We start from the raw sequence: 27,884 nt of genomic DNA on the forward strand, positions 1-27,884 counted from the left end.
GCCTTACCTTTAACATCAAGTCCACCTCTGAATCGATTCCATCCTTTTAATCGAATCCTGTCCCCCAGAAGGTCGATGAAACGCTCGAACGCATCGTCGCCGAATTCTGGAAACAATGGTATTTTTTAACGGATATTTTTTCGGGCGTGTTGTTTTAATGAAGACCCTCGGCTTCGAATCACAGTATTGTAATTTTATCGATAGGCATGTAGGTATTTTGATTACGTTTAGTAGAGTGCGGTTGCAAACAGTTATTTTCAAAACTCTTTCTTTCGGTATTTCCTTAGGTAGAAGGAATTTCGGGTAAGTACGAAAATGGACCCTGACATAATTCAATTATGTTTTTAGGGCATGTGCGACGCTTCGTCGTAAACCTTGTCGGAATGCACGCGCGTCATTTGACGTCTTCAGCGGTCAAAGAGTTACCTGAGTACAGTCACCTGCAATAATATGTTGCTCTTCGAACGCCGCAAAAAATGTTTTACGCTCTTATGGCTCTACAAGTAAGATCGTTCAAGATATTTTTGAGGCCTTCGTTATATAACATATTATTGCACAAAATTGTACTAGACTGATACAATGATCGTACTTTTACCAGCATTTTTGGTGCAGTGCTGGGTTGTCAGTAGTGCCCAATATTAAATTGTTTGAACCAAGAATCAAATAAAATTAAATTAGCGTATTAAACAAATCGGAAATACATAAAATATTCTCAGAATACGTAAAGCCTAATCCAAAATGCATCAACATGTCAAAATTGTCGTTTATTTCGATTCCGCTGTGATTAAGATAAATCTACGATATTTCTAACGTTAACGTGACATTGGTTGCCCGAATCGAGCTGCTTCTGTCAATTATACGACATACAAACGATATCTAAATGAGAACTTATCTAAACCAGAATTTATCGTTATCGTATTTCATTCTTCGAATCGGGCCGTAAATGGTATAAAAATACATAGTAAATTAAAAATAGTAGATATTTTCGTAACGGCCAAAAACGACATAAAAGAGCCGTCAAAGAAAATGTATGTAGTTTAGGGACAAAGGAAAAATATCCTTTTATATGAAGTAACCGGCGATAGTTCACAAAATGAACTTTAATTTACTCGTAGGTTGTGCAAAAGTGCTCCGCTTTTATTTCGTTCCACACTCATATTTTCTAGCTACATTTCGTTCAAAGTAAAAAGGACTTTGTGATGACTCTAAATTCTGGAAACACAAAATGGCAGAAGATTATTTGTTGCTCAGGGAATTATTCTATCGAAGCTACGGTATTTTGATTTATTTATTTTAAGCAATAATATCCGTGAAGCTCTACTATTCAGAGTACTCTTATTTATTTATTTAACCATTATTTCACAACACAAAAAAGTACAAATGGTCGATAATGACTTAAGGCATTCTCTAGCAGTCAACCTTTAGGCTAAACGGAAACATAACAATTGGTGCGGAAAAGAAAATCAGTACAAAGAGATAAAAGTCACTATTATCTACATACATACATTAAAGGCATAGTACCTACTATAATACATACACATATATATATATATATATAGATATATATATATATGCACGTATATATGTATGTGTGTTGTATGTATGTATGTATACACCGTGTGTTTATTGAATTCCGCTAACTCCGGGGTATGGGTAAGTACCTAAGTACTTTTCAGGTACTTATAGTTAATTAAAAAAAAACAATTTATAAATATATATATATATTTTTATAAAAAGTAATTAAATGTTGCATATAGCGTTGTTGTAACACGAGCATTACATTAAATTCAACCAAACAATTGAAAACTTTGACATATCAATGTCATTTCGAACATCTATCGTCCGAAACAGTACTTACGTTTCGTAGCAAATCTATGAACTCGTACTAAACACTAATAAATGTGTAAATAGGCCCTACAGCATATACGTTATATATATATATATTATATAGTAAGAAAAAATAAATTATTGATTATCTCCGAAATGGAGTTAATTACAATACCCGTGTCTTTGAGAAAGTAACTTAATTTAAGTTCAGGAATGCACCCTTGATATTAACGGAAATAAAAAAAACACGGTGTATATGTATTTATTTGGTAACGTGATGCACATAGGGGCCGTTGGAGGGTCTGCTGTCTTGTGGACTGAATCGGATATTTCAACTTCACATTGAAATTTCACGCCAAAGTAGGTGCTACCCTCTATAGCTCACGTACGTTTTCTTGTACATTGTAGGTTCTGCCATCTTGTGGGCTACATTGGCAGCCTAAACAAGACTTCTACCAATAAACAGGGGGCTCCTGTTTTGCTTCCTTAAGTTCATGCACGCTCCCTATATAGGGGCTATACATTTTTGTCGCGAACATGGAAAAATTATAATTTATAGTTCACAAGTCGTTCGTTGAGATTTGAAGACCATGGTTTTCGAAGTTAAACTACAAATAGAGAAAAAAATATTCATTATGTTACCCATGTGGCATACATGTACGTGGCTGCAGTGTGTAGACGCAGTGACCGAAGGATGTCGGTCGAGCACTGTATAATTGTATATGTAACTTAACGAGAACGTTCTTGGGTCGTGGTCTTATGAAAACCTACTAGTGCCACCGTAATGCACACGCGACGCGACTCTCATGTTGGAGAACATTTTAAACATCAGACTTATTTATTTTATTTTGGTTTTTTGACGACCGGTCTGGCCTAGTGGGTAGTGATCCTGCCTATGAAACCAATGGTCCCGGGTTTAAATCCTGGTCAGGGATTTATTCCTGTGATGAGCATGGATATTAGTTCCTGAGTCATGGGCGTTTTCTGTATTTATAAATATTTATATATTATATATATGTATCGTTGTCTAAGTACCCTCAACACAAGCGTTATTGAGCTTACTGTCGGACTTAGTCAATTTGTGTAATAATGTCCTATAATATTTATTTATTTATTTATTTATAAAAGGTCTAATTCTATGCAGGTCTACAAAGGTTTAATTCGCATATTGTTTTGTAAATCACTTTTATAAATAATATATTATTATTAAATTAATTAATTGGCTTGTAGCCGAGCCGCGATTTTCTGTGAGAGTCAAATTAAGTAATTGCTTTTTATTATTACCTACTCATAATAGTACATTATAGCAGAGGTCGGGAAATGGTATTTCATGGATGTGATTCGATATACGTTATTAAACCGCGATTATAATACTATTGAGCACGTATGAGGTTTTACATGGAATGAAATTACATTGTCAGTTGCAGCGTGCAGAGTGCCGACAAATAATAATACTTATTTCAATGCGAAAAAGTTTTAAAGCTTGGGAAAAACATCAAACCAATTTTATACATACTTTTTATCGTTTAAATTTTGAATTACATTATAGATAATATCCTGGCACCTATCATGATTATAATTGTGACAAAGAGACGGACGGAAAGAGGACAGGACCCTAAAAGGCACAATATTTATTAAGAACACCGATGAAATATGTATGTGTGACTGTTTATTGTCATTTCCATTATCAACTAGAGTTTCTGCGAGCTGCCACCCCCATGGTCACGTCATTTTGAAAAAAAGTGCCTAAACTAAGTCGATAAAAAAATTAAGTTAATAATAGTAATCAAAGCTGCTCAAAACACTCATTAGAATCGATTGAGAAAAGTAACCCACCGAGTAGTTGGACAAACAACGTATAAGTATTTGCCTAAGCTGGAACGGAGACGCTTCACTCTTTATCGCTCGCTTAGTCAAGTGTCTGGGATTGTAGTATGAAGGTATATTATTATAATTTCCTCATGATTATAATTATCAATTATTAACTACATGCGACATGATGGAGCGACATGGTGGAGGCGGATCTGCCCGAGCTTCGAGTCGACAATTGGCGAGAGGTCGCACAGGACCGAGAAAAGTGGCGCTGTCTTGTGTCGGAGGCCAAGTCTCATTTTGGGTCGCTGAGCCAACGGAGTAAGTAAGTAATTATTAATTTATAAGTACTGTTTTGCTAACGGTACTTTCGAATAGTATTCTGATTGCAGTCGAGTAATATTATATAGGGACCGTGCGCGTTGGAGGGTCTGCCATCATGTGGTCTGAATCGGAACCATAAACAGGTACATTTACACGTCAAGTGTTTTCTTGTGCATAGTAGGTTCTGCCATCTTGTGGGCTACATCGGAACAATAAACATCACATTTACGCTTCGCGCCAAAAATCTGACAGCTCCTGTGCTACCTCCTACAGTGCATGCACGCTCCCTATAATTCGTGTCATCCACGATGACACGCATATTTTTCGAGTCTACCTTGTAATAACATGACATTACGCGTCATCGAGAATGACAAAAAAAAATAAGACTGACCGTTGGAGAGCATCTCGTCGTCGGTCCGCTGGCCGGGCCGCATGAACATGACGCCGATCTTGAAGTTCACGGAGCCCTCCTGCTCTTCTAGAAGCAGCACGTCCTTCTGCACTTCGGCGCATGATATCTTAAATAAAAACCATGGGGTAGTTATTATTAAGGACGCAGATTTGTCAAATCCAACCTTTAATAACATGACATCACGAGTCAAGGCCACTGACATAGATGTACTAGACAGGCTATCGAGAATAAATTGTGTCCGCCATTTTTCGCGTTTGACGTCTGTCACTAAGCTAAAGAAAAAGCCTGCTAGCCAGAGGTGAAACTGTTATGACAACTGTTCATTTTCTGCCTACATACGCACTGTGAAGAACCTGGATGAAATGTATTTCTTTCCTTACAAGTGTATTGAAAATGTTTTACATATGTGACAATGACGATATTAAAATTTATAAAAATAGTCACAAAATACTTTCTATTTGATTCTCATACTCATAGCAATTTTGATTTTGATCAAATCGCGCTTATGGCATTACTCTTCCAGTATAAGCAAAACACTTCAAAAAATACGAAATAAAGAATAATATATCATTTTATTATATTTCTTGATAACATTAGAATACATTTTCATAATACATTTAAAAAAATCGTTATATGCGTAGCATCTCGCCAGTAGTCAGAGACGTACGAAACGCAATGAAGTGTCGGCACTTCATTGCGGTGCGGAAACATTTTGTTACGGATGCCGACTCTAGTACTATACCTCAATGGTCAAGGCACACGTCGTCGTAATGACACGATCTATAGTGTAGTGTACGTCTACGTCTTGCCATTGTGTGCTTGGACTAATAATCTTAATTCTATGGTCGTGTGACATGACACCGTTAGTGTTATTTTTAACATAGAATTTTCATCTTCATATTATTTAGACTTATTTGTGTAATTCTGTCGCCGTATCTTAGCATCTCCATATTATTTATACCTGTTTGCATAATTATGTGTCCTCTGAATGGACCTATAATAATGATGTACATATGTAAGAATTGAAACAATGGGTAAATCAACTTTTTCTTGTGACTCGTTGCCATGGTTACGGTTGCCCTGATCAGTCTTAGACCCCTAGTTTTATGATATTTAAAAAGATCATACATTTGGGCTGATCAGGTGTAGATGATTTCTATGGAAAAGCCAAAATTTTTTTCGAGATTTCGGTGTTAGTCTCGTAGTAAAACTACCTCAATTTAGCGAGTAGAATTGAGCCCTACATTTAAACCCCCATGGTGGTAAACATACTGAACAGATTTCGGTACTAAGTAGTATTTTCTGTTCCAGACCATCGGTAAAACAAATGCATTCGGTTTTGATCAAAACGATTAAAGATGACCCTGTGATGTAGTGTAGTTAATGTAAGATACACATGGCTGCTGGACATTTCGTATTCCACTTTGTATTCTAGGCACCGTATGTACGTAACACTTAACGCCAAACAGTTTAGAACGGGCGCCTGCCATAATACGACCCTTACGTTTGCATAGAGCCTGGTAGCGTGCGCAACGTAAGCAAAATTTGCATTTGACACGTAACCAGGTGCTATTCCCATTTAAAATATCGTATTTAGATTTAATATTAAACGCAGTATATCACGCTTGCGCTAATTTATAAGTACAAGTAAGCACTTCTAGTAATATAAAAAATAATGCCAAATCAATTTTCAAATATTTAAAGTTCGGATGCCGCTTCTGACTACTTGACTCTTTGTTAAGTGTCGCTAGTTGGTTCATGGGTACTTATTTGTATCCGATACATTTACTTTACCGTATGATGCCACATAAGCTGAGTCAAATTGAATGTAACTGCACTGCAGCACACTGCAGCGGAAGCAAACGAACACCACCACAGCTCATAGTGCGTCCAGATCTGGCAAACGCTCCGCTAGTGGGGCATTCGCGATCGGTATGCTATAATGCACGTGAACAATTAGCGAGCGCGTTCACAGTGCTTTCGGAGGCGTTTCCCCAGGTCTTAACTCTTCTTGAAACGGACAACATGTAAGGTTTAAGAAGTAAAAATTTGCCCACCTCTCGGCTCACCTCTCTCGGCAACTTATCTACGCGTTCCATACATGGGAACTGAGCGAGGATCTGCTTGACTGTCGGCCGTGTGCGGACTTCGGTCTTGGGGTCCGTATTCCAGGCGCTCGGTGGGATGTATATCTTTTGGGCACCCTATATTCATAAATAAATGAATTTTAATTGTTGATTGTGATTTAAACAAGTTGTTAGACTTATAGCTTAATTATACTAGTCGGTCACCTAATGCGGTCACTGAAAACAAAGTACTGTAAGGGGATACGGTCTATCTGCGTCCCCACCGCAGTGTAAACGCTCGAGGTAGATTTCTGATAATATATAACTATATTTTTTCTTCAAACAGTATAACACAAATATCGACTACCATTAATGATTGCAGCTTTCGAAATCGAACGCCTGCAGATGTTTATTCCTTCAGCAGGGCGATAGTTCTGAATTCAAATAATCGTTGCCAGTTATCTACCACGAGACTGTAAAGATTTCCAACCTTCACAGTACGAACGACATGTGATTGTGGAATTAGGAAGCTTTATTTACATATCTAAGTAAGTAGTTCAAATGTTGTAGTTACATTTTTGTTGAAGAGTATGGCCCGCATGAGCCCGGCGGAGCTCTCCTGGACGACGCTCAATAGGAAGGGCTCGCGGGCGTAGTCCAGCCCCACGTAGTTCTGGTGCACTAAAAAAACATTTACATACTTGAGTATCTACCTATTAGAATTAATTTCTTGTAAGATAATATTTTTTAATAGTAGAACCAAAATAGCCACTGATTACGGATTGGGAATTGGAATTAGTTAGATTTTTGTTTATAAAATGTAAAATTATGTAAATAAGGGCATGATCCCTAAAATATTATTCGGCCTTGCTTAAACGATTAGGGTGCCTAATCCTCATAATGCTTTGTATTGAAAATGCGGAATAAAATCTATTGTCGTAAGCACACAACTCCGTGGGAGGTAACAAAGGAAGTGTCAAAAACAAATGACGATGCGAAAATTGTTACTCAAAGCGTTGGCCCTGCGATCCATTTGCCTGCCCATCTAACAGACAGGGGTACAGCTTAGAGAGGAAGTACCTTATATATAATTATTAATTATGTCAGTTAGTATTACTGGGAACTTTGGTAACAAACCAAATTATTTCCTTTAATTTTTGATCTGTGTTTTTCTGCGCCTAAAGAAATAAGCCACGAAGCGGACCGGAGCGCCACTACGTAGGTTCTGTGCCTAAGTAGTCACTCTATTATATAGAATTTTATTTTCTTTAATAAGCGACTATATGACATCTATTTAAGTATATTATACAATATTAAAATGTTACAGAAACGATCAGATCAATAATATTAAATGTATTGAATTGTATACTAAATAAATATTTAAATATACCTATTTCTGTACTTTCCTCTTCTATAATCCCAAGAAAGGCCTTTAAGCCTTATAAATATTAATTTAATATAATGGAAGTAATATTTAAGAGTGATTGACCTGCTTTCTGACTTAGGTAAATAATAAAGTAAATATTTTATAGGATACATTTCGGAGAGTGTGCTGAGGAATTACACAACCTTATTCCTCCGTCCCCATTTCACCATCGGACTACCAGACAATCGGCACTTCGGCATCGAGTACAATCCGTATGAGTACAATCTGAATCTCTTCAAGGCTAGAGTAAATAGGTATCTCATAGGTAAGCGTGCTCCACCGTAGACCGCATCATCACTTACCATCAGGTGTGATCGTGGGCAAACGCCTGCCTATCCTCCATAAAAAAAAAGTAATGTCACTCTGTAATCAAACTATTTTGTAACCTTCGTAATCGATTTTGACCCACTTCTATAATCGTTCGATATAAGTCATAGAATTTAAATGTTATTATTTATTATTTTTTTATTTAGTCGGCTGACATTAAGATACTTTACCTATACATTTTTTTTATTTTCTTTTTTCTTTTTTGTTCTTCTAAGGGAAAATTGTATACCTTAACATTCAAAGTAAAACTTTGTGGAGAGTCGTCGACATTGCCAAAAGTTTCTCGACAATATTGTTCTGAGCAAATTGCATCTTATGCTGTACGTAATCTTGTCATATTCAAGTTTTAGAATGCCCAAGTCTTTGTACTTTACATTCAAAGTATAACAGTACATTTGTAACACTGGTTCCGCCCACGGATATAATTTGCATTGTCGTACCGTACGTATGTCGTCAGGTCACAAGCAAAACTCACAAATGACTACCAGAAGTTCAAAGCCATTATGAACCATATTGCTACTAAAATAAGATTGATTTTTGTTTAATTATTATTTAGTAATTATTGAGTATTGCTTATCAATTATACTTTTCGAAAAAAAAAGCAAATTTATTATCCAAAGCTGTTCTATTTAGGGTTCCGTACCTCAAAAGAAAAAAAAACGTAACCCTTATAGGGTCACTTTGTTGTTCGTATGCCTATCTGTCTAGACTCAAGACTTTTCATTTCGGGAACGCGTGGAGGTATCGAGTTGAAATTAAAGCATATACTCAGGTCTAAAGTCCCTTGAAGCTGCAAAGAAAAATCTTAGTTAACGTAAAAAGATACGGGTTCATGCCGCAAAAACCATTTATTTCAACACTCTCAAGGGATATATGTAGAGTACTTTCTGTTGACCGAGAACTATGCAATATAGCAAGTAATATCATCTTATACTATGCAAGTAAAATTTGAAAACTATAGATTTGTAATTATGGGTGACCAAATCGTTTGATGAGTGTAGATGGTGCTAATCTTTTTATAATATGTTCCCACAATTTTTTTATTTTCGAGTTTATACAGCGAATAAGACTATAGAAATAAATTCGGGGTTAATCGATTCATTTTTATGTCCTGAGCACTTTTTGTTAAATTTTTAACCGAGTTGTGAGGAGGATGGGATTAGGGTAGAAAATTCAGCCCGGTCATTATTTAAACTTTTTTTCAAACCAGACGTTTCAAATATATCTGAGTAGCAAAATTTTGAGAAACTTATAAAAAAATAAAAACGAGTCAAGTCTGTGTCGGACTACGCAAACATTTATACAATACAAAAACTCATTACACGTATTTTCGCAGCATTAACGTAACGTTTTCGTAGTATTATTAAGAAAAAAAGGTTTTTTGAAAAAAACATTAATGGCTCAACCGATCATAGTCAAAATAATTTTTGTGAAAACTATGAAACGAAACTTTATATTGTGTTTTTTTCTCAAATTATTTGCACGCCCGGTTCAAAAGTTAGAGGGGGAAGAGACACAATATATTTGACTTTTGAAACGATTATTTCTCTTCTACAAAATGTAATTAAAAATTAAAACTACAATCATGTTCAAAATATACTCATTTGGCTTTGATACGCAAACGCAAACGTTTGTTAAAATTATCAACAATATAGTTCGTGCCATCCACGATGACGCTCAGATTTGTCAAATCTAACCTTTAATAACATGACAATACGCGTCGTCGTAAATGATACGAACTATATTGTTACCAACTTTAACAGTCCCCAGTATTTTTTAAAATTTTTACTTCTACACTAAGTATCCGCTTAAAAAAACGCGTATTTTCTAATTTCATTACAATATATCTTATAGTTTCCACGAGTTTTAAAATGGCTGTAACGTAACATACGGACAGAGGGACGTACGGACAGAAGGACATGATGAAATTATAAGGGTTTCGTTTTTGGCTACGGAACCCTAAAAAATGCGTAAGCCGCAGCATAATTTATGCGCGCTTTTGTTTCCATTGTCCTACGTCGGAAAACGCGATATCAGAGAGCTTAGGGACATTATCTTGTATTGAGGAAGTGTTTCGGAACAGTCTCCATTCATTCCAATCGGTCGAAAAATCCTTTGAATCCTAACGTCGCCTTTGAGCCGTCTCGAGCGGAAGGGCTCGTGACGCAAAAAAACCTTTTATATTTTGTTTTTGGTGTAATTTAATTTATTCGCAGTACCTCTTATTCTCCAGTATTGATGGGTATTGACGCAGATCCTAATTAATTAAATTGATATGTGGGAAGCATCAACCACTTTTGCACTTATTTTATGGCAATAAGGTAAAAAATGTATTGTATGTAAATCTTGCTTTTAACGTCGAGTGTGACTTGGAAATCCTTTAGGAAATAAGTGGAAAGTAAATATGTATTAACTTAGACATGAATAATTGTACGCGATATATATATATATATATATATATACATAAGTAATATAATAAAACAATAATATGTTCCCTACTTTTACTTACAAAGCTTAAACTGTATTCGATTGCCATATGTATTTATATATCTAATGCTAAAAAACCTATACATATACTTAATCTGTCTCATACGTAAGGTCATTGACATCCGGCCCATCCTTAACTAAGGCGCTTAAAAAAATCTAAGTTGTTCTAACTAGTTGTTAAAAAATTTGCCATTAACTGAGGCCTTTATTATAAAACAAGTGTCAATTTACCAGATAAGGACGAAAACAATATTAAACGGCTTATTAAATTTTAGAGAAGAGCGTATTATTTGCAGAATTGATCGAGTCAGAAACATGAAACTACACTTCAGAACTCCAATTGCAAATGTAAGTATCACAACCTTTAGAGACTTACGTGAGATTGGGCTGGGTACGAGTATGTTATGTCTGGCGTATGCATCCGAAAAGTTGGGCCAGGCAGACCGAAAATGAATGTGGGGGCGAGTTGGATACGGAATGATGGGAAAATACTTTAACAAATTACAAACTGTATTTTTTACACATACTTATCTTTAATATATGTTTTCTGGAATATCTACGTATTTATAAGATATAATGTATATTTATTTGAAAAAAAAAAGCGTCTCGCCATGTTTCATGCGCCGGTTTCTTCTCGGGGCTGTGTGGTATAGAGTTAGAACCGATGGTAGTTTTTGACTTTCAGAAGTGCATTGTAAGTAATATGCCTAAATTGAAAAATAAAACCGACAGGGTTAAGTTAAAAGAGAAGACCTTTTTGCAGCAAACTTAAAAAATGAATACGATATGATTGAATACCTAAATAATCGAAATATATTTAGATTAAATTACAATTTTTAAATTTATACATTTATATTATAATTTCAACGTTTATAATGGATTTTTTCATACATTTAACCCGTTCAAAATATGTATCATCATATTCAACATTCCCATAAACATTGTAACGACGTCGTAAAATATATTTTCGCATTATAAAGTTAAAGGTCACATGGATGAAGCCAACGTCGCTGAGGACGGCGTAGGTTCATCCATACTGTTTTGCCCCAAGGGTTCTCGTAGAGAAATATTTGTTTTTCAAATTAAGATCGTGTATTTCCTTAAGAGAAGAAATATCTCTTGGAAATTTTGTTAGGAAATAATGTTATGAGTCCAAAAGGAAATGGCCTGTATTGGGCCCCAAGACCGGTACGACATTTACATTGACATTTACGTTTTTATAGATTTTAAACAAAAGAATAATCAATAAAACATAATAGAAGTGTCAGAAAAAATATGAAGTATTAGTAAAACGTACCCCAGTACGTTATAATAACTTACAGAACACCGTAACGGAGCCAAAGCTGACGTCTACGAGGATTCATCATACATAGCCGTTACCACTATACGAGTTATCGCCCGGGATTGGTCATGGAAATCTGGTACTGGCTCGCAGTTTACGAGTACGAGTATCTACTGTCAAACTGAATTAAAACCTGGTCTTCATAACTTTTCAAATAGATTTATTTGATTGATTTATTTTTAGAGATCGCTCTGTAGCGATAAGGCCGCCTGTTGTTTATCTCTATCTATTTTCATGTATTACATGTGTTTCCATGTAAATTTTTTCAGAGGTTGTGCAATAAAGAGGATTAGTATTGTATTGTATTTTGTTTGCATGTGTGCGGCACTATACTATTTTTCACATAGCATGGGTATGGTCACAGCTATCATCTTCATACAATTTATAATCTTAAAACGCTAAATTGCATTAAGATGACAGCTGTTACCGTCCCCAGGCTATAGTTCGTATCATCCACGATGACGCTTAGATTTGTCAAATCTAACCTTTAATAACATGAAAATATTAGTCAAGGCACACGTCTTCGTGAATGACACGATCTATATGTGAAAAATACTATAACTCATGTGACCGAATTATTCTAAAAGTTGAATATAAAAATTGGTTCCGGGCTCGAACGAAGTTTTTCTTCTAACGTCAAACAAGATCCCGTTTCGATCAAATGTGAACATATGGTTAAATAATTTATGATTGCAATACTTACTTTTTCCCAGGAAGTACTTGAAGTACCACCGAGTTTGAAACTCCGGGTTTTCCAGAACGGGAGTGTTGTGAGGCCCAAAAAGCTGAAAACAATAGAATTGCTTTAAAAGGTGAGCTTTTCATTTCTTTAATCTGTCTAAAAAGATGTATATGCCTGGTCTTAGTGGTCCTCATTAGTCATTAGGATGATCATCCATTAAACTACTATATTTATGCAAGGTTCCGCTGCGTGTGAGGATTCTTTCCCACTGGCATTTGTTGGTTTTCCTCTTGAATGACGGTTTCCTCGCTTATCGCTCTACGTCCCCGCCCAGGTGTGGTGACTGATTATCCTTATTAAGATGACTCGGGCTAGACCGGGCCGGGGCCGTGCCGGAGCTTCCGGCGCTTCGTTTTCTATGAGAAGCACCACCTGATCACTGATCAGCCTTCATAGAAAATGACGTGTCGGACGCCTCGGCCCGGGCCCGGCCAGGTCTAGCGTGAGTCATGCTTTATGCATGACTGCAACAGCTCAAATAAATAATAAGTACAAATCAGGACAATAAAGAAAACACAGGGGTTTAATACAAAAATAAATACATCGCAATTAGTGTCACAAAACTGCTGTACGCTATCGAAATATTTAAAAGTACCTCTCGTAGGTAGTCGCCGACGTCCCTTAGGGCATGTCAAATGAAGAAGACTCGTAATGGACATATTTAAAGCAATTACTTAATTTCTTGCCGAACTCAACGAACTGTGACTTAAAATCAAGATGTTAAATATTTACTTCAACGTCCCTTTTGCAGATTCGGCTCTTTAAATTGCCTTTTGAAGCCTTACTGGAGCTATCAAGCTCAATCAGCTGAGCAAACCGACTAAGTTAAAACGGTATGCTTATTGGCAAAAATGCTAAATCACTCAAATTAGTTAAAAAGCGCCGTTAGCCGACCTCCGGGTCCAATTTACATTAAATATTTAATTTAATGTTCCAATGTGGATGAAATTCAGGGCTCAGATATTATAACCTAAGATTAGCATATTCTAATAAGTAGCATAATTTGAGTTTTTATCCCAAAAATCCAAATTATAGTACTGACAATGTCGCGTGTTGTTGGTGTTATCAAACACCTATTCTATATAATTTATATACAACCAACAATCTCTCTGTATAATACGCACAACGACCTTTTTCATACGAGTTTCACTTTTAAATGACGTTTATAATTTAATATTTTTATGATTACATTGATTTGTTTAATAGCCGTTTAAAATATTTTTTACACAATTTACTTAGTTCATACAAAAAAGGAATTGGAAGAATGAGCTGTGTGTGCTTCAGGGTAATCTTATCCTAATGAAAATATGTCCCCGTGATCAGAAAGCGTTAAAGCACACATTAAAATAAAGCGTGACGGCCTAATTACTTCATACGCATCATACTCGTCAACAGGTGCTGTTTGTGCAGGCCGGTCTGTTTAAGATTACACGGGCTACAAGTTATTATGTAATTTTACTTTTGAGTGGCATTAACGTGATCTTTTTTTTGTATTTTAATTATTTATATAAGATTTCAAGTCTTGGAGACCCTTTACATCTCTAAGGATAATTTTAACGATTTTATTTTAATTATATTTTTTCTCCGCCGTTTAGAGACTTACATGTCTAAAGAATTTGAGTATTTGTTGTTTTTTTATTTTTTAATCATAGTGTTTCTTGTGAAATTCGACATTTAGAGACTATACACATCTCTAATAAAGTATTTAATATCTCATTGGTTCCATATTTGTAATGAATGTAATGAGTATATTTTGTAATTATTGGTAATTTTGCTGTGGCCTATTTGCTGAATAAATATTTGTTGTTGATGTTGATGATATTCAGCTTTTTCTATTCTAAACATTTTCAGTTTGCCCCTTATACGCTAAGTACAAACCGCCTAAAGCGATAACGGCTGAACGTAAATTGTTTTGAAAACTCCCAGCAGAATTAATGTCGGGTAATCGTGTCCCAATAACGTTCAATTTAGTGCCTCACTCGTTATTTGATCAAATCTTCGAGATTATGTTTATTTCCTCCGGCGGAACTTCGGCCGCCATTTGTTTACATAACGTAGGTATATACGGAACTTTTATTTGGCTTTCTGTGCGTCTATATTTCGACCACTTAATATCAGGCGGTTGCTAAGAGGATATTCTGGTTAATTACGGAATGGTCGAGGGCTGGTTGCGTTGATTAAGTTTTATTATAGTAGTGCGTACGTACTTAAAACCTAAAGTGAAAGCTACTTTCTCCTAGAAAAGGTCCGCGAATTTTCTACTAGTAAACTACTGTACTAGGACGCCTGTTACAATGGTAGACGGGTCATCCACATTTTAGTTCGTTCGCTTCTTTCCTGTAGACAACTAAAAGTAACCCTTTATAAGGCATAAGGGTGACATGAATTATGCAAAATTGAAGTCAAATAAAGTTCAAAATCATGTGGGAAATATATTCCCTTTGCCTTAAGACTTTGTAACTTAAAGCTAATTTTTACCCTGCACCATTACACACGGGATACATTTTTTCAGTACTTGAGATTCAAATAGGAAAAATGGATCATATCAACTCGACTTGTTATATGTCGAATTCCCGATTCTTAAGTGTAATGCGTGAGTGGACGCTCGAGTTGTGCGTGCAGCGCGGCGGGGCGTGCGGCGTGCGTGTTAAACAAATGCAAACGTATAGGAGCGGCCTTAGTGCACGCTGCTCACATCACTTGTGAGCCCGAGGCCACGCTGTACGCCCCGCCGAACGCTTCGCTTCGAGCGTCCGTTCAGGCCTTACACTTAGTGAAGATTCAGAAGTCACGTTTATAGTCTAAAGCGATAGCGATCGGCTACGTTTGTTTGCCGTCGTAGCGTCCATAAAAAGTAGAGTGAAGCGATTTTCCTTGGTATAATCGAGGTTTAATAATATCCTGTACTTACGTCAAGTAATTTCAAAACCAGGTTGATGAGATAATAAAAAAGAATACTTCGATTTATAGTTGGGCTTATGGTCGTGATTTCAGCAGTCGCGGGGCGTGATCTATTAATTCAGTAAGCTATACATAATAATTCGCAAGGCTCCACAATGAAAATGGCACGTGTATCACATATATAAATTAGGCATGTCCGACTGGCGGCGAAAAAGCGAGTAGCCTAATTGCGTAACTTTTACTACAAGAAATATAGTTTTAGATGTGGTTACCCATCCCGTGTGAACAAAATAGATGCACAGGATATTCGTTTATTGCTGGCTGTTACTGTCGGTGTACTTTTTCTGAGAGAAACTCGCCTATTAAATAAAAACGCTAATCACTGCCTGTCGAACATCAGAGGCTTATGGCGTTATTCATAAACGTACCATAGGGACCGTGCGCATTGGAACGTCTGCCATCTTGTGGCCTGAATCGGAAACATGAACTGTACATTGACACTTCACGCCAAAGCAAGTGCTAACCTGTACAGTTGACGTACGTTTTCTTATGCATTATAAGGTCTGCCATCTTGTGGGCTACATTGGAAGCTTAAACTTGACATTTACACGTCGTGCCAATAAACAGGGGGGCTCCTCTGCTGCACCCTATAATTCATGCACGTTCCCTATAAGCCTCAATCAGCTATTAATCGTTTGTCTTGATCTGACATTTTGACTTATTTATAAGAAGGGGATAATACAACATAAATTAACTAATTGCCATTGCCTACAGCCCAAGTTAATGAATGTGCTGCTTACCTCATCTTTTTCTCCGAGTGAATTGCCATTTTCCAGGCGGTAGCGCCTGACGTAGGAGTCGGGTCCGTCGCTGGGTCCGGCGAGCTGCAACAAGGAAACCAATTAACTCAGGAGGACCCATCCAAATAATACGTTTGGTATTCATCAGTTTTTCAACTTGACCAAAGTTTCACTCAAATTATGGTTTTCTATTGATACATGTATGTAGGTGGAAATTTACTTTTAAGGAAGTAGGTTTTCCTTAAAAGTATAAATTATACAAGGTGAAATTCTTATGTTTGACCATACACTGAGGTGTGACTATGTGGGCCAACCCCTCAATCGCGAATAAAAATAAAAACCGGACTAGTGCGAGTTGTACTCGTCCACCGAGGGTTCCGTACTTTTTGGTATTTGTTGTTATAGCGGCAACAGAAATACATCATCTGTAAACATTTCAACTGTGGCTATCACGGTTCATGACATGAGATACAGCCTGATGACAGACGGACAGACAGCGGAGTCTTAGTAATAGGGTTCCGTTTTACCCTTTGGGTACGGAACCCTAAAACTCAGCTGTTCCATTTTTTACATGAACTTCACAAACATGTATGAGGCGACAGATATTTTTTGCGATTACGGGTTTAATACCATAGTACTATTTGTTCAGCATGACCTACTTATCCACTCCTCAATGCAGTGTGTGGTCATGGGTCAAACATAACAATTTCAGCCTGTATATTATTTAACCTAATGTGACGTATAATTCTGTTCGAACCTAACTTATCCTTATATTATATAATACCAGCATTACCAACGGGGCAAAATTCCAAAAACGTATGCAACAAATAACCGTTTATATTCACAGATTGATTTTTTTAGTATACCTGTCGGTTTCCCCCCCCTCATCTTAGGAGAGGTTTCTCGATAGTTTCAGAGCTACAGCCAAATTACTTTTAATAACTACATTGTTTATTTCAGTTAAGTATTATTATTAAGTATTCGTAAATGTACAACTTAATGGAAATAATAATAATAATAAAATGCTTTATTGCACACTACAAAAAAATGGTACAAAGTATGTAAAGGTATAAATATGTAGGTAACAACAGGCGGACTTATCGCTAAACAGCGATCTCTTCCAGACAACCTTCAGATAGTGAGATTTCCTTTTTAGCACGCCAAGAATAACAAGAGTTCTTGTCAAACATGATAATGAACATTATGTACAGATGTAAATAAAACATCTGTACATAATGTTCATTATCTTTCCTTTTCAAAATGCGCTGCACTTTCCTTGCCTTCGTTGGATTTCTTAAGCTTACACGTAATTGTAAATCTATTCTATTGTAAATATATTGCGTCGGTTGTCGTTAGATTAGGTATTATTACCTATACCCAAGAGTAAAAGCGATTAGTATTTCCATAATCCCAAAAGGGGAAAAAGAGGGTGTTTTTGTGACAAAAGTTCACTTCATACTTGCAAGGTAGGTAGTATGTAAATTAAATACTTACTGCGTGTATTGTTCATATAGCCACAAACTTAAGCGAGTAGATTTTGAAAGAAAATTTTGATTTACTCTAAACCACAACAGCAATAATTAATTCATGAAATTTTTCGATTGTACATACATCGTGAATTCGTGATCACTTGTGACAGTTTGACACGTCGCGTCACTCGCGTCATTCATTACTGCGACGTTTTGAGTTAAAACAAAGTAGTGATACGTTGCTTGCTGAATTATTTTTATGGAAAAATAAAAGTCGCAGATTTTTATAAAACCTATGAAAGTGTGTTTATTTAAGCCTAAACTAACTACCCTTTGATTATGTGGGCGTATGGAAAATACACGCTGTATAGGTATTAATTTGTAGTCGGTTACAAGTATAGTGTAAGTGTTAGTGTAACATTGATCATCGATTCACAATGTATTTTTGTTAAGATTGCCACCCATAAATTCGTATAAGCTCGCTTTCAAATACCAACGTCTTAAATACGTGTATGCAGTTTAAAAAGCGTTGATAAATCATCCCACGAATATAAAGTAACCCTATTCTACGTTGAAGCTGCCAAGAGCAATAAGTTTGAGGAATTGCGCGCAAGTACAGCAATTTTTGCGAATATTCGATCCTGTTTAGTATAGAACAGCACGATTATTCAAAAACAATGCTGTAGTTGCGAAACGAAATTGCGAATTTATGGACGTTTGTATCAAGTTTAAGGATGACCCACGCTAGACCAGGCCTGGACTATAACCGCGAAAATCGAAGTTAGTCAATTGCGGGCATTATTCTCTGTTACTCTAAATACGTCTTATTGAGAGTAAAAGAGAAAGATCCCCGCCATTTGCTAAGTTCGGTTTTCATGGTAGGCCCCCCTGGGCCGGGCCGGAGCTTCCGGCGCTTCGGTTTCTATGGAAAGCAACACGTGATCACTGATCAACGATCAGCCGTCATAGAAAATGACTTGTCAGACTCCTCGGCCCGAGCCCGGCCCGGTCTAGCGTAAGCCATCCTCTAATCAGTTATACCGGTAATGGCGGTAATGTATTTCGGTAAACCCTGTTGGAGGTTAGAGACATAACATTAAAAGGCAATCTACCCAAAAAAAAACATTTTTCTTTTTTAAAAACGACAGGCAAATAACGTGTAGGGGAGGTACCCAAATTTTTTTTCTTAGTTATTATTCTACCACTTTGTCAACGTGCAAGAAACATGCAAAATTGCAGCTTTCTAGCAATAACGGTCAGTGAGCTAAGCCGCGGACAGACACATGGACATAGAAACTATAAGGTTTCCTAGTTGGCTACGGAGCCCGGAATGGTAAATACACCAGGGGCCCATTTCTCAAACGGTATTAGACTAATAATATTAGTCCACGAACTGTCAATTCATATGGGTTACCATGGCAACACACTAATAATATTAGACTAATATCGTTCGAGAAATGGGCCCCAGACGTAAAACACCGAAACCGGATTAGCACAGGATGGATGAAATGGAGACAGGTCACGGGGGAATCATTTGCGACGCCCGGATGCCCATTGGCTTTATGGGTAAAATGTATAAAGCCGTAATAGCTGTAGGTAAAATATGAATTGTCTTTATGTAAAAATTAATTAGTTGACATTATTACACAAACTGACTAAGCTCCACAGTAAGCTCATGAAGGCTTGTGTTGTGGGTAGACAACGATATACGAGACAAGAATGTCCGTGCTCATCACACAAATAAATGCCTTTACCGGGAAATAGGCAGGGTGCCTACCGCAGAACGGTCGTCAAAATGTGTCTGATGAAAAAAGATATACCATTTTCCTCGTACGTTATGTTTAAGTACCTAACGTGCGCGCAATAATTTGTGCCGAATGAAAAGCCTGAGGGCAGGAATGATCGCCGGGTTTATCGGTGTGGTAAATCACCCGTTACTGTCGTAGTTATAAGAGTTGCCAGTACAGAGCCGCCGAATTCACCTTTTCACACAATTGAAGTTTCGTAACGAAATGTTGGAATAACATGAAACTTGGCATGAACGTTGAAGAAACATATATCCGATGCCTGAAATTAGTTTTCGTTGCTAGAAATCGCAACACAAATGACATATAGAGGTCATGGACCTAGAATACTAAGGACCACTGACCTATCACACATAGACAGTTAGTCCTAATAACGCTAATCTGCCAAAAGTGAAGCCGAAAAACGATCGATGTGTGCGTACGACGCTCGACCGCTCGTGTCTTACGCTCAGCGACACACACATATATACAAAAATCGGTTGCCAGTGTTATTTTATTCCCCTCAAAGTAGAGGTATTTTAACCACATCCTTATACTTGGCTATCAATCATATGGAAGTGTGTATGTAGATATTAAATTTGTAGCAAAAGCGTTCAAGGTTTCTTTTAGGGACTTTGCATGAAGCAATGCCGAGCCGAATGGAGCCGAGAAAGCCCGAACGTTCTAGTTTCCTCCCCCTGCCACAGGACCGATATCAAGCGCGCTAAGGTAGGGCTAATTTCAAGGTTTCTCCACACGCTACTACGCTACGCTACGAAGCGTTAAGGATTGGCACGTTGACGAGGCACCCAGTACTTAAAATCTGAGAGCCTACCGCAAGCCACGTTTGACGTGTTGCCTTTTTGTTGCACTTGTAAATTCGTACGGAGGCAACACGTCGAACGTGGTTCGCGGTAGGCCCTCTGCAGTCCTCTACGTCTGCGAACGCCCCGCTGAAAACATGACTTACTTGAGAATGGGTATCAGTTTTGACGCGATCGGATTTCGCATCCGAAGAAATATGTGTGTAGACGTGACTGTTTATTGTCATTATTTATTAATATGTTTGAGTGCAACATATAGAGGACTAGTGACTAATGTCATAATATTGTGCTGGTATTGGTAATTAGGAACAGACGTGTAATCCAATGGTGTCTGCAAGCTAGTTGTGTAATAAATCATGTAATAAATTCTGTGTTTTCTGAAATAAACAATCAAGCTGAGCCGTGTCAAGTAATATATTTTCAAGAAAGGATTAGAACATCGAGATACTCCGACTTAAGCCAAGAAAATGTTAAGTCATAATTAATAAGCTCCTGGAACTCTTAATTGGCTTGTTTTCATCTTGTTATAATATCAAGTCAATAAGTGACGTTCTTTCAGACTTATAAAAACTTTCTAAGAAGCTTAGTTATGGCTTATTATTATGATCGGCAATAAAACAGGTAATTATATTGTATTTTTTAAGAGCAGAAATAGATTTTCCTAACTAATTAAATAACTAGGAATAAAATGAAAATACTGATATTTATAATTTAATATTTCGGTTTATGTTTAAAAATATATTCAATTTGACTAATTTAATAGCCCTTTAAAATATTTTTACATAATCGAATAGGTCTGTGCCCACGATGCCTGACCTGACAAATAATTACAATATGGCGGACGAATATTTGATATATCACCGTATTTAAGAATTATTTCGCTTTAAGTTTTTTCTTCGCAAATGTGATGAATAACATTGTGTGTATGTTCGGGGGTATGAATATTGCAAACTCGGGTCTTTAATTCCCACCCTCGTTTCCAGAATTTTGCTTACCCCATTCGTTACACAATGTACTATTAGCGAACACGACATTAGGAATAATGATAATGACAATGAATTTAACGGTCTACTAGCCCAGTTGGTGTGACCCTGCATATGAAGCAGGAGGTCCCGGGTTCGAATCTTGGTAAGGGCATTTGTTTGTGTGTTTATCATAAATACACGTGCCTGAGTTATGGGTGTTATTCTATGTATTGAAGTACTTATGTATCTATTATTTATATCGTCGTCTAGTGCCCGCAACACCTTCTTGAGTTTACTGTTGGTCTTGGTAGATTTGTGTAATATTGTCCCATCATATGTATTTACGTATGTATTACGTCATTTCATTACAATCACTCCGTTAGTGCAAAAAAAAAAAAACAATAATGACAAACCAATAAGATAGTTATTAGAGTCAAACTATAAAGTTGGCAAACGTGTTAAGTAAACGTCATAATTCCATAGAAGTTTGACGTTAAAATAACACTTGCACTGTCTGGGCTGTCAACATCGCTGTCAACTTATCTTGGTCTGACATTATGATAAACCATGATTTAAACTTTCACGATTTTTGCGCTTACTATACTAATAACCGGATTCCATGTGGATGAGATCCCCAAACCCTCGTCCCGATTGAAATTGCAATGTTTTTTTATTTCAATGGCTTCCCGCACTATTCTGCTGTAGAAATGGCGATCCGAGGAAAGGATTTTAACGTCGGAGGTAAATTTAAAATTTAATACGCGATTAAGTCCCGTTTCTATGAGTTAATAATGATAAATCATGATTTTAAAGGAGTCACCACTGTGACAATTGTCACCTGACAATGACAATTCACCGTATCCACGAAGTAAATATTGTCATTACGTATTGTCGTTACTAACCGACCCGGAAACGCACAGAAGATTGTCAGTGTTAAGTGCAATTATGTCATCGTGGTTCAATAGATAGGTGCCTGTCGTTACATAAGCAAATAAATTGATCGAAATGTTAATTTTGAATGTGAACTGTAAAATCTTCGAAGTTGCGATTCTAAAAGGACTTTTCATTACCCGTGCTCGTAAAAGGTGTTATTACACAATTCATAAATTTCGACTAAGGGCTTTATTGTACGTACGAAATTAGACAGATGTTCGATTAATTTCCTTTTTTATTTCTCACAAGTGTGATGAAAAACATTATGTATGCCACGGGCGGTACAGGAGTTATGAATATGAACTCGTGTTAATTAGGCCCTCGCCTTCGGCTTAGGGCTTAAACTCACACTCATTTGAAAATGCTTTTAATACAAAATGTACTCTATTTCCTGTGTTAAAATTGTATTTTTTGCAATAGTATCTGGTACGTATTTAGTATCAAATATTTATAATATTCATAACTACGTTTTACTGCTTTATCGGAAAGAGTATAAATATAAGTTTCATTTGATTTAAAGGTGAGCAAACTACCTAATACAAATTCAGTAGGGTCGGGATAAAAGTATTGCCGTTTCTTCCCTACGAAAATACTACGCTCCGAAGAGTGATTTATTGGTACTGGAGAATATATTTTAGATAAGCAATAAATCCATATTCAACGAGTTATTTTATATATTTACATAAACATAGGGATTTTTGTACAAAAAATATTACGACGGTCGTGGCAGGTATAATTGAGGATTATCCTAGATCTAGACGTACCTAATCTGTCTAGAATATTACATCCAAATTTTTAACTACTGATTAGATAAATTATATTCAAATCAAATCAGATTAGTGTTGCCAGGTGAGTGGAAGAGAATTATCGTATTTAAGTGTCAAAAGTATCATACCGATAAACAAATTATCGTACGTCTATCACAAACGCACTACCTACTCCCAAAATTTCTTGCAAAATAAGCTTACATGTCCAATGTATATTCAAATAAAAACGAAATTTTCGTCTAAATTGCGCAAAAATCAGTTTTATATTTGTGTATTTTAGTGAAAGCTCCAAACGATTTACACGAAATTTCGATATTTTTGACGTAAACCAAGGATCCGAACACCCACAAGGTGCTAATTGTAGCCTATTTTTCAAGGAAAGTGTCATATTTTGCTTCAAAAACGAGACTTTTTGGTGGCATCATCTAAGGGCTGAAATGATCGTACTTTTCCGTATGATAATGCTCTTTGGAACGTACAACGTACCGGAGCCCAAATTACGAGTATCGTACGCAGGTGGATGAATTAATTTACACTAAATATGATATTGTGTAAAATATGTCCCGTGCAGTTTACGACATTGTCAATATTTTGGGCAACACCCCTGACTTGTGATTTATCACCAAAGCTCGGGTTTTCGGGAGCAAAAACGTACCGGTGTTAGTGATTAATTAAATACCGACTCAAGTGTTATCGATATCGATAACAAGCAATTTCTAAATCATAATAACAAATGTGCGTCATCCTTGAGGTAAACAATAATAAATAAATGTGTTAGTTCCTTTATTGAAACGCTCGGGGTTAGCGAAGGCCCCCGTTTTAGCTTGGGGAAAAATTAGGCCCCCGTTTTAGCTTTTGTATGCCTGGATATTCTCTTTTACAAATCGCAATTCGCAACCAATTCTCGTGAAATTTTGCGAGCAGAGCCTCTACCAGATTTGCAACGGTAAATTCGTATTACTTTACTACAATTGTAAGTGAATAAACGGGCTTTAGGTCACATATTGCTGTTTCCATGATTAAATAGGATTTTATGTAGACTCAGATTTTAGATTTTTTTCAAAATGGCGGAGCTTGTATTCAGTTTTAAGTTATGCTCGCGAGGTCTACAACTCACAGGGCCACTAGTGATTCATTTGCAAACCTCTTTGATGTATTCTTATTAAAATATCTGACATTTGACATTGGCTTTAGTTATTCTGACAATAATTAAAATAACATAGAGTATTATTATTCACAGTTGGATTGCCAGTTGAACTTCAAAATGGCGAAGACGTGTCGAGAATAATTTTCTGCTATTTTAAAAGCCATTAAAAAAATATTGATTAAAATCGATTCCTATATTTAAAAATTACATAACGTAACGATACTGACATACGTCATAATTTTATCGATATCAACTTGGAATTTTGTGAGTTTTACTTCTTAATCACTTTTTAAACGTCAAATCGAATTGCACCCGTCTAACCGGTGTATGCTTGTCACATAGCTGTGTAGTACAGTGAGCATTGTAAGTTAATAAGTAGACTAAGGGTTCAAAATTATCTGCACACGCTATAAGCTACTTCAGCTTCTTATACTTCTATCGAAGGAATAAATACATTGTTGGGATTGTTTGAGTGGAGCTGTTTGAATGTCGTAGAAATCTGTTATAAATACGAGTGTCCACTTACCAGCGGCCGATTTCCGATACCAAATTCAAATAATTTTCGAACGCGAACTGCGAAAGAAATGCTGGCCAGCAGAGCAGCGTACATATGCTATTGAGGCGTATAGTACTGAAAGGTTTTCATTTAAGTAGTACGCAGGGCGTTTTGCATTAATATCGGAACATGCGGCAAATGTTGGAGGAGTGAGTACACAGCGAAGGTGGACAATTAGATAAGTGATATACAAAAAATAGTATCCGCATTCATCTTTTTTCATAAAAATAATTTGTATACCTATTTTAGTTTTTTTTATTACTTAGAAATATTCAATAAACCTAGAGCACGCGTAAGGCGGAGTTATTGAGGTGACAACGTGAGAAACTGACAAACACTGCCAACCTTATAACCATATAGCTGATTTTATACTGCTCGTGCATTTATCACCTTTCGTTTAATTCATTACTCTCACACTTACATACACACATGTTAACACGTGTCTGCCACGGTGATAAACGATAAAGGGACAGCCTTAGACTTTACGCTGGTTGCGATGTCCCATACCAAAAACTGAGCTTCGTATTCAGACTATCAGTCTATAACATGTATTGGTCTTTGCAGGATAACGTGCGGTAACAAGATTTCACGGGTCGTAGTAGTGACGTAACAAATGTAGGTCAGTACGGTCTCCTGTCGTGGCTGTCGTAAAAGGCTAAAGCGGGTCAATAGAATGGCAGACGCAGCACTTATAGGTCGGGTTCTTAGCTCAAAGCACGGGGCGGACACGCCATCGTAAGGAAACCGTGTTACCGCCTTACGATGTGGGCACAACTGACATGGCTGTATACGCATGTGTGTGTAAGTTCGATAGGGAAGTTGAAAATATTTAGGCGTAAGGTGAGGGTGAAGTGCGCTATGTCTTCTAGTTTTGGAGATATTAAAGGTAGGCGCACTTAGACGGCGTGACACACTTCGCCTCCCTCACCTCAACTCTGGCAACGTGATTCAAGAAAAAGTCGTTATTTACAGAAATTTATAAGCATCCGTACATGGCACATAACAATACACCAGCATTTTGAACTTTCTTTCAATCTAATAGTCAATCTGCCGCGGGGGAGTATTTAATCGCGGGACGAGCTGGTGCGTGGTTATTCTCTATGAAATGCTCTTTCTTATTTTAACTCAAACTATGGTCCGTGGAAAACAAACCTTACCGTAGCCCGCAACAGTTCTCTAGTCACCTGTGCGTTGATCTTTTAGAAACACGTACGCAACTTTTTTTGAAGATACACAGACTGTAGTCCCTTGAGAAAACCTATCTGGTATACCCCTATAAAATAATGTGGACTTAATGTATCAATTTATTTTAAAATAGATAAGAGATTATGTAAGTACATGGTTAATAAGTCTTGCTTACCTCGCGGCTTAATTTTGGGGTATTAAAGGAACTGTGCGCCGTAATTCGGCACAATAAAGGAAAACAGGTAATAATGAGGGGATTATACGTCCGAAAACGTGCTTTGGGATAAAATGTTAAGGATAAATCTTTACTTATAGGTTTTTTCTTAATTACATGGTTTTGAAGGAAACGAATGATAGTCACAGAAGGCTTTTATGCTAATAATAGGGCAGTATAACTGCGATGGTAAAAAATCTTTGGTGTCTTCAAACTATTCATTCTTAATTTAATTCTTCCCCGAATGAAGGTTGAGAGAGGCTATGAGAAACGCGTCATACTCGTGAACGGGTGCTGTTTGTGGAGACCGGCCTGTTTACACATATTTTTTTTTTGTATCTGTGTGTAATATTTTTAAATATATATATATTTGTAACTCGACATTAAGAGACTTTCACATCTCTAGGTAATTATAATACTTTAGTTGGAATTGATATTTGCATTTAGTTATATTTAATAATTGTTGATGTGTATTTTTGCTTGTATTGTAGGTAAATTACTAATTTTACTAAATTACATGTTGACGTGTAAAAGTGCCCTTGTATGCCCCCCTCACCCGGTATAGACGTGCACGCATACAAGTATGTAAGGATAGAAGGGAATTTACGACGAAACGGAAATAAAATCCTCTACACTATTCCCCTTAATCGACATCCCAGATGCATTTTAGATTTCTCCACTTTTCCAAACAAGTAGCCATAGAGAGCTCACTCCATACATCAGTTTTCTTACCAAAACGCTTATTATTTTCGTAGTCGACATCTAGCGCCAAGTAGAGAATTTATCAGTACCTATTGATTGACAATAGATGTCACGAGTGTCGCTACTGACAAAAAGTGTATTGCTCAACAATTTACAACTAATATTACAAGCAGAAGGAGTTGAAAATAGAGTTCCGGTTAATCAAGTTAAAGTATTAGCTGAAAATTGTTGAGACATCTATTGTCAAGTAGCAGCACTGATAAATCCGATACATGATGCTAGATGTCGACTACGAAAATAATGAGCGTTCTGGAAAGAAAACTGACGTATGGAGTGAGCACTCTGTGCTTACTTATTTCTTTATGATACTTAGTAACAGTGCAGCTTTAGGTAGTTAGGAAAATTGCAGAATTTTATAACAGAGTCGGTGTCTTCGGCTACTCATCTGACGTTAATGCAAAGTTATGAAAGTTGGATGAGCTGGCAATGGATACAAAGTCGTTATGGATGGTCGCTTTTATTTTAGCTCCGGAACTTTCCTGCACTCCGGTACTTCAGAGTGGTTATGCTATACGGTTTAAAATTTAGTTTTATGGACTAACTTTAACCGAGCTTTTAATGGGCTAAATCTGGGGCACGGAAGTGCCCCTGCCAAGTCTACCATAAACTAACAAAGGAATAGCCGTTACTATCACTTTCTCACAGCTATTTGACTTAGTTGTGGATAAAGCTATACTAACGCTTAAATTGATGAGTGTCAAAGGTTTTTGCAGCCTTGTTGTTTTACGTTTATATAACGTTTATGGTCGAATATTACAAGAACACACATGTTAAAAAGTAATAAAATACATGGGCAGAAACGGTCAAGTAAG

At 36.7% G+C, this 27,884-nt stretch overlaps 1 protein-coding gene across 2 annotated transcripts in view; it reads right to left on the minus strand.

The window, feature by feature from the left end:
• LOC133524158 (GTPase-activating Rap/Ran-GAP domain-like protein 3) overlaps positions 1-27,884 on the minus strand; it is a 197,266-nt gene that overhangs the window by 42,851 nt on the left and 126,531 nt on the right. Inside the window, exons 4-9 of one of the 2 annotated variants that reach the window (XM_061860031.1) lie at positions 16,467-16,550; positions 12,727-12,808; positions 7,016-7,122; positions 6,445-6,579; positions 4,355-4,481; positions 8-106 (exon numbers count right to left, since the gene is read on the minus strand). In XM_061860031.1, coding sequence (XP_061716015.1) covers positions 8-106; positions 4,355-4,481; positions 6,445-6,579; positions 7,016-7,122; positions 12,727-12,808; positions 16,467-16,550 — 634 coding nt within the window. Of the gene's footprint in view, positions 1-7; positions 107-4,354; positions 4,482-6,432; positions 6,580-7,015; positions 7,123-12,726; positions 12,809-16,466; positions 16,551-27,884 lie in introns of both variants that reach the window. The other variant, XM_061860023.1, reaches the window with a different exon arrangement.

The sequence above is a fragment of the Cydia pomonella genome, chromosome 1 (assembly GCF_033807575.1).
Source record: "Cydia pomonella isolate Wapato2018A chromosome 1, ilCydPomo1, whole genome shotgun sequence".
In the NCBI taxonomy this organism is placed as follows: domain Eukaryota; kingdom Metazoa; phylum Arthropoda; class Insecta; order Lepidoptera; family Tortricidae; genus Cydia; species Cydia pomonella.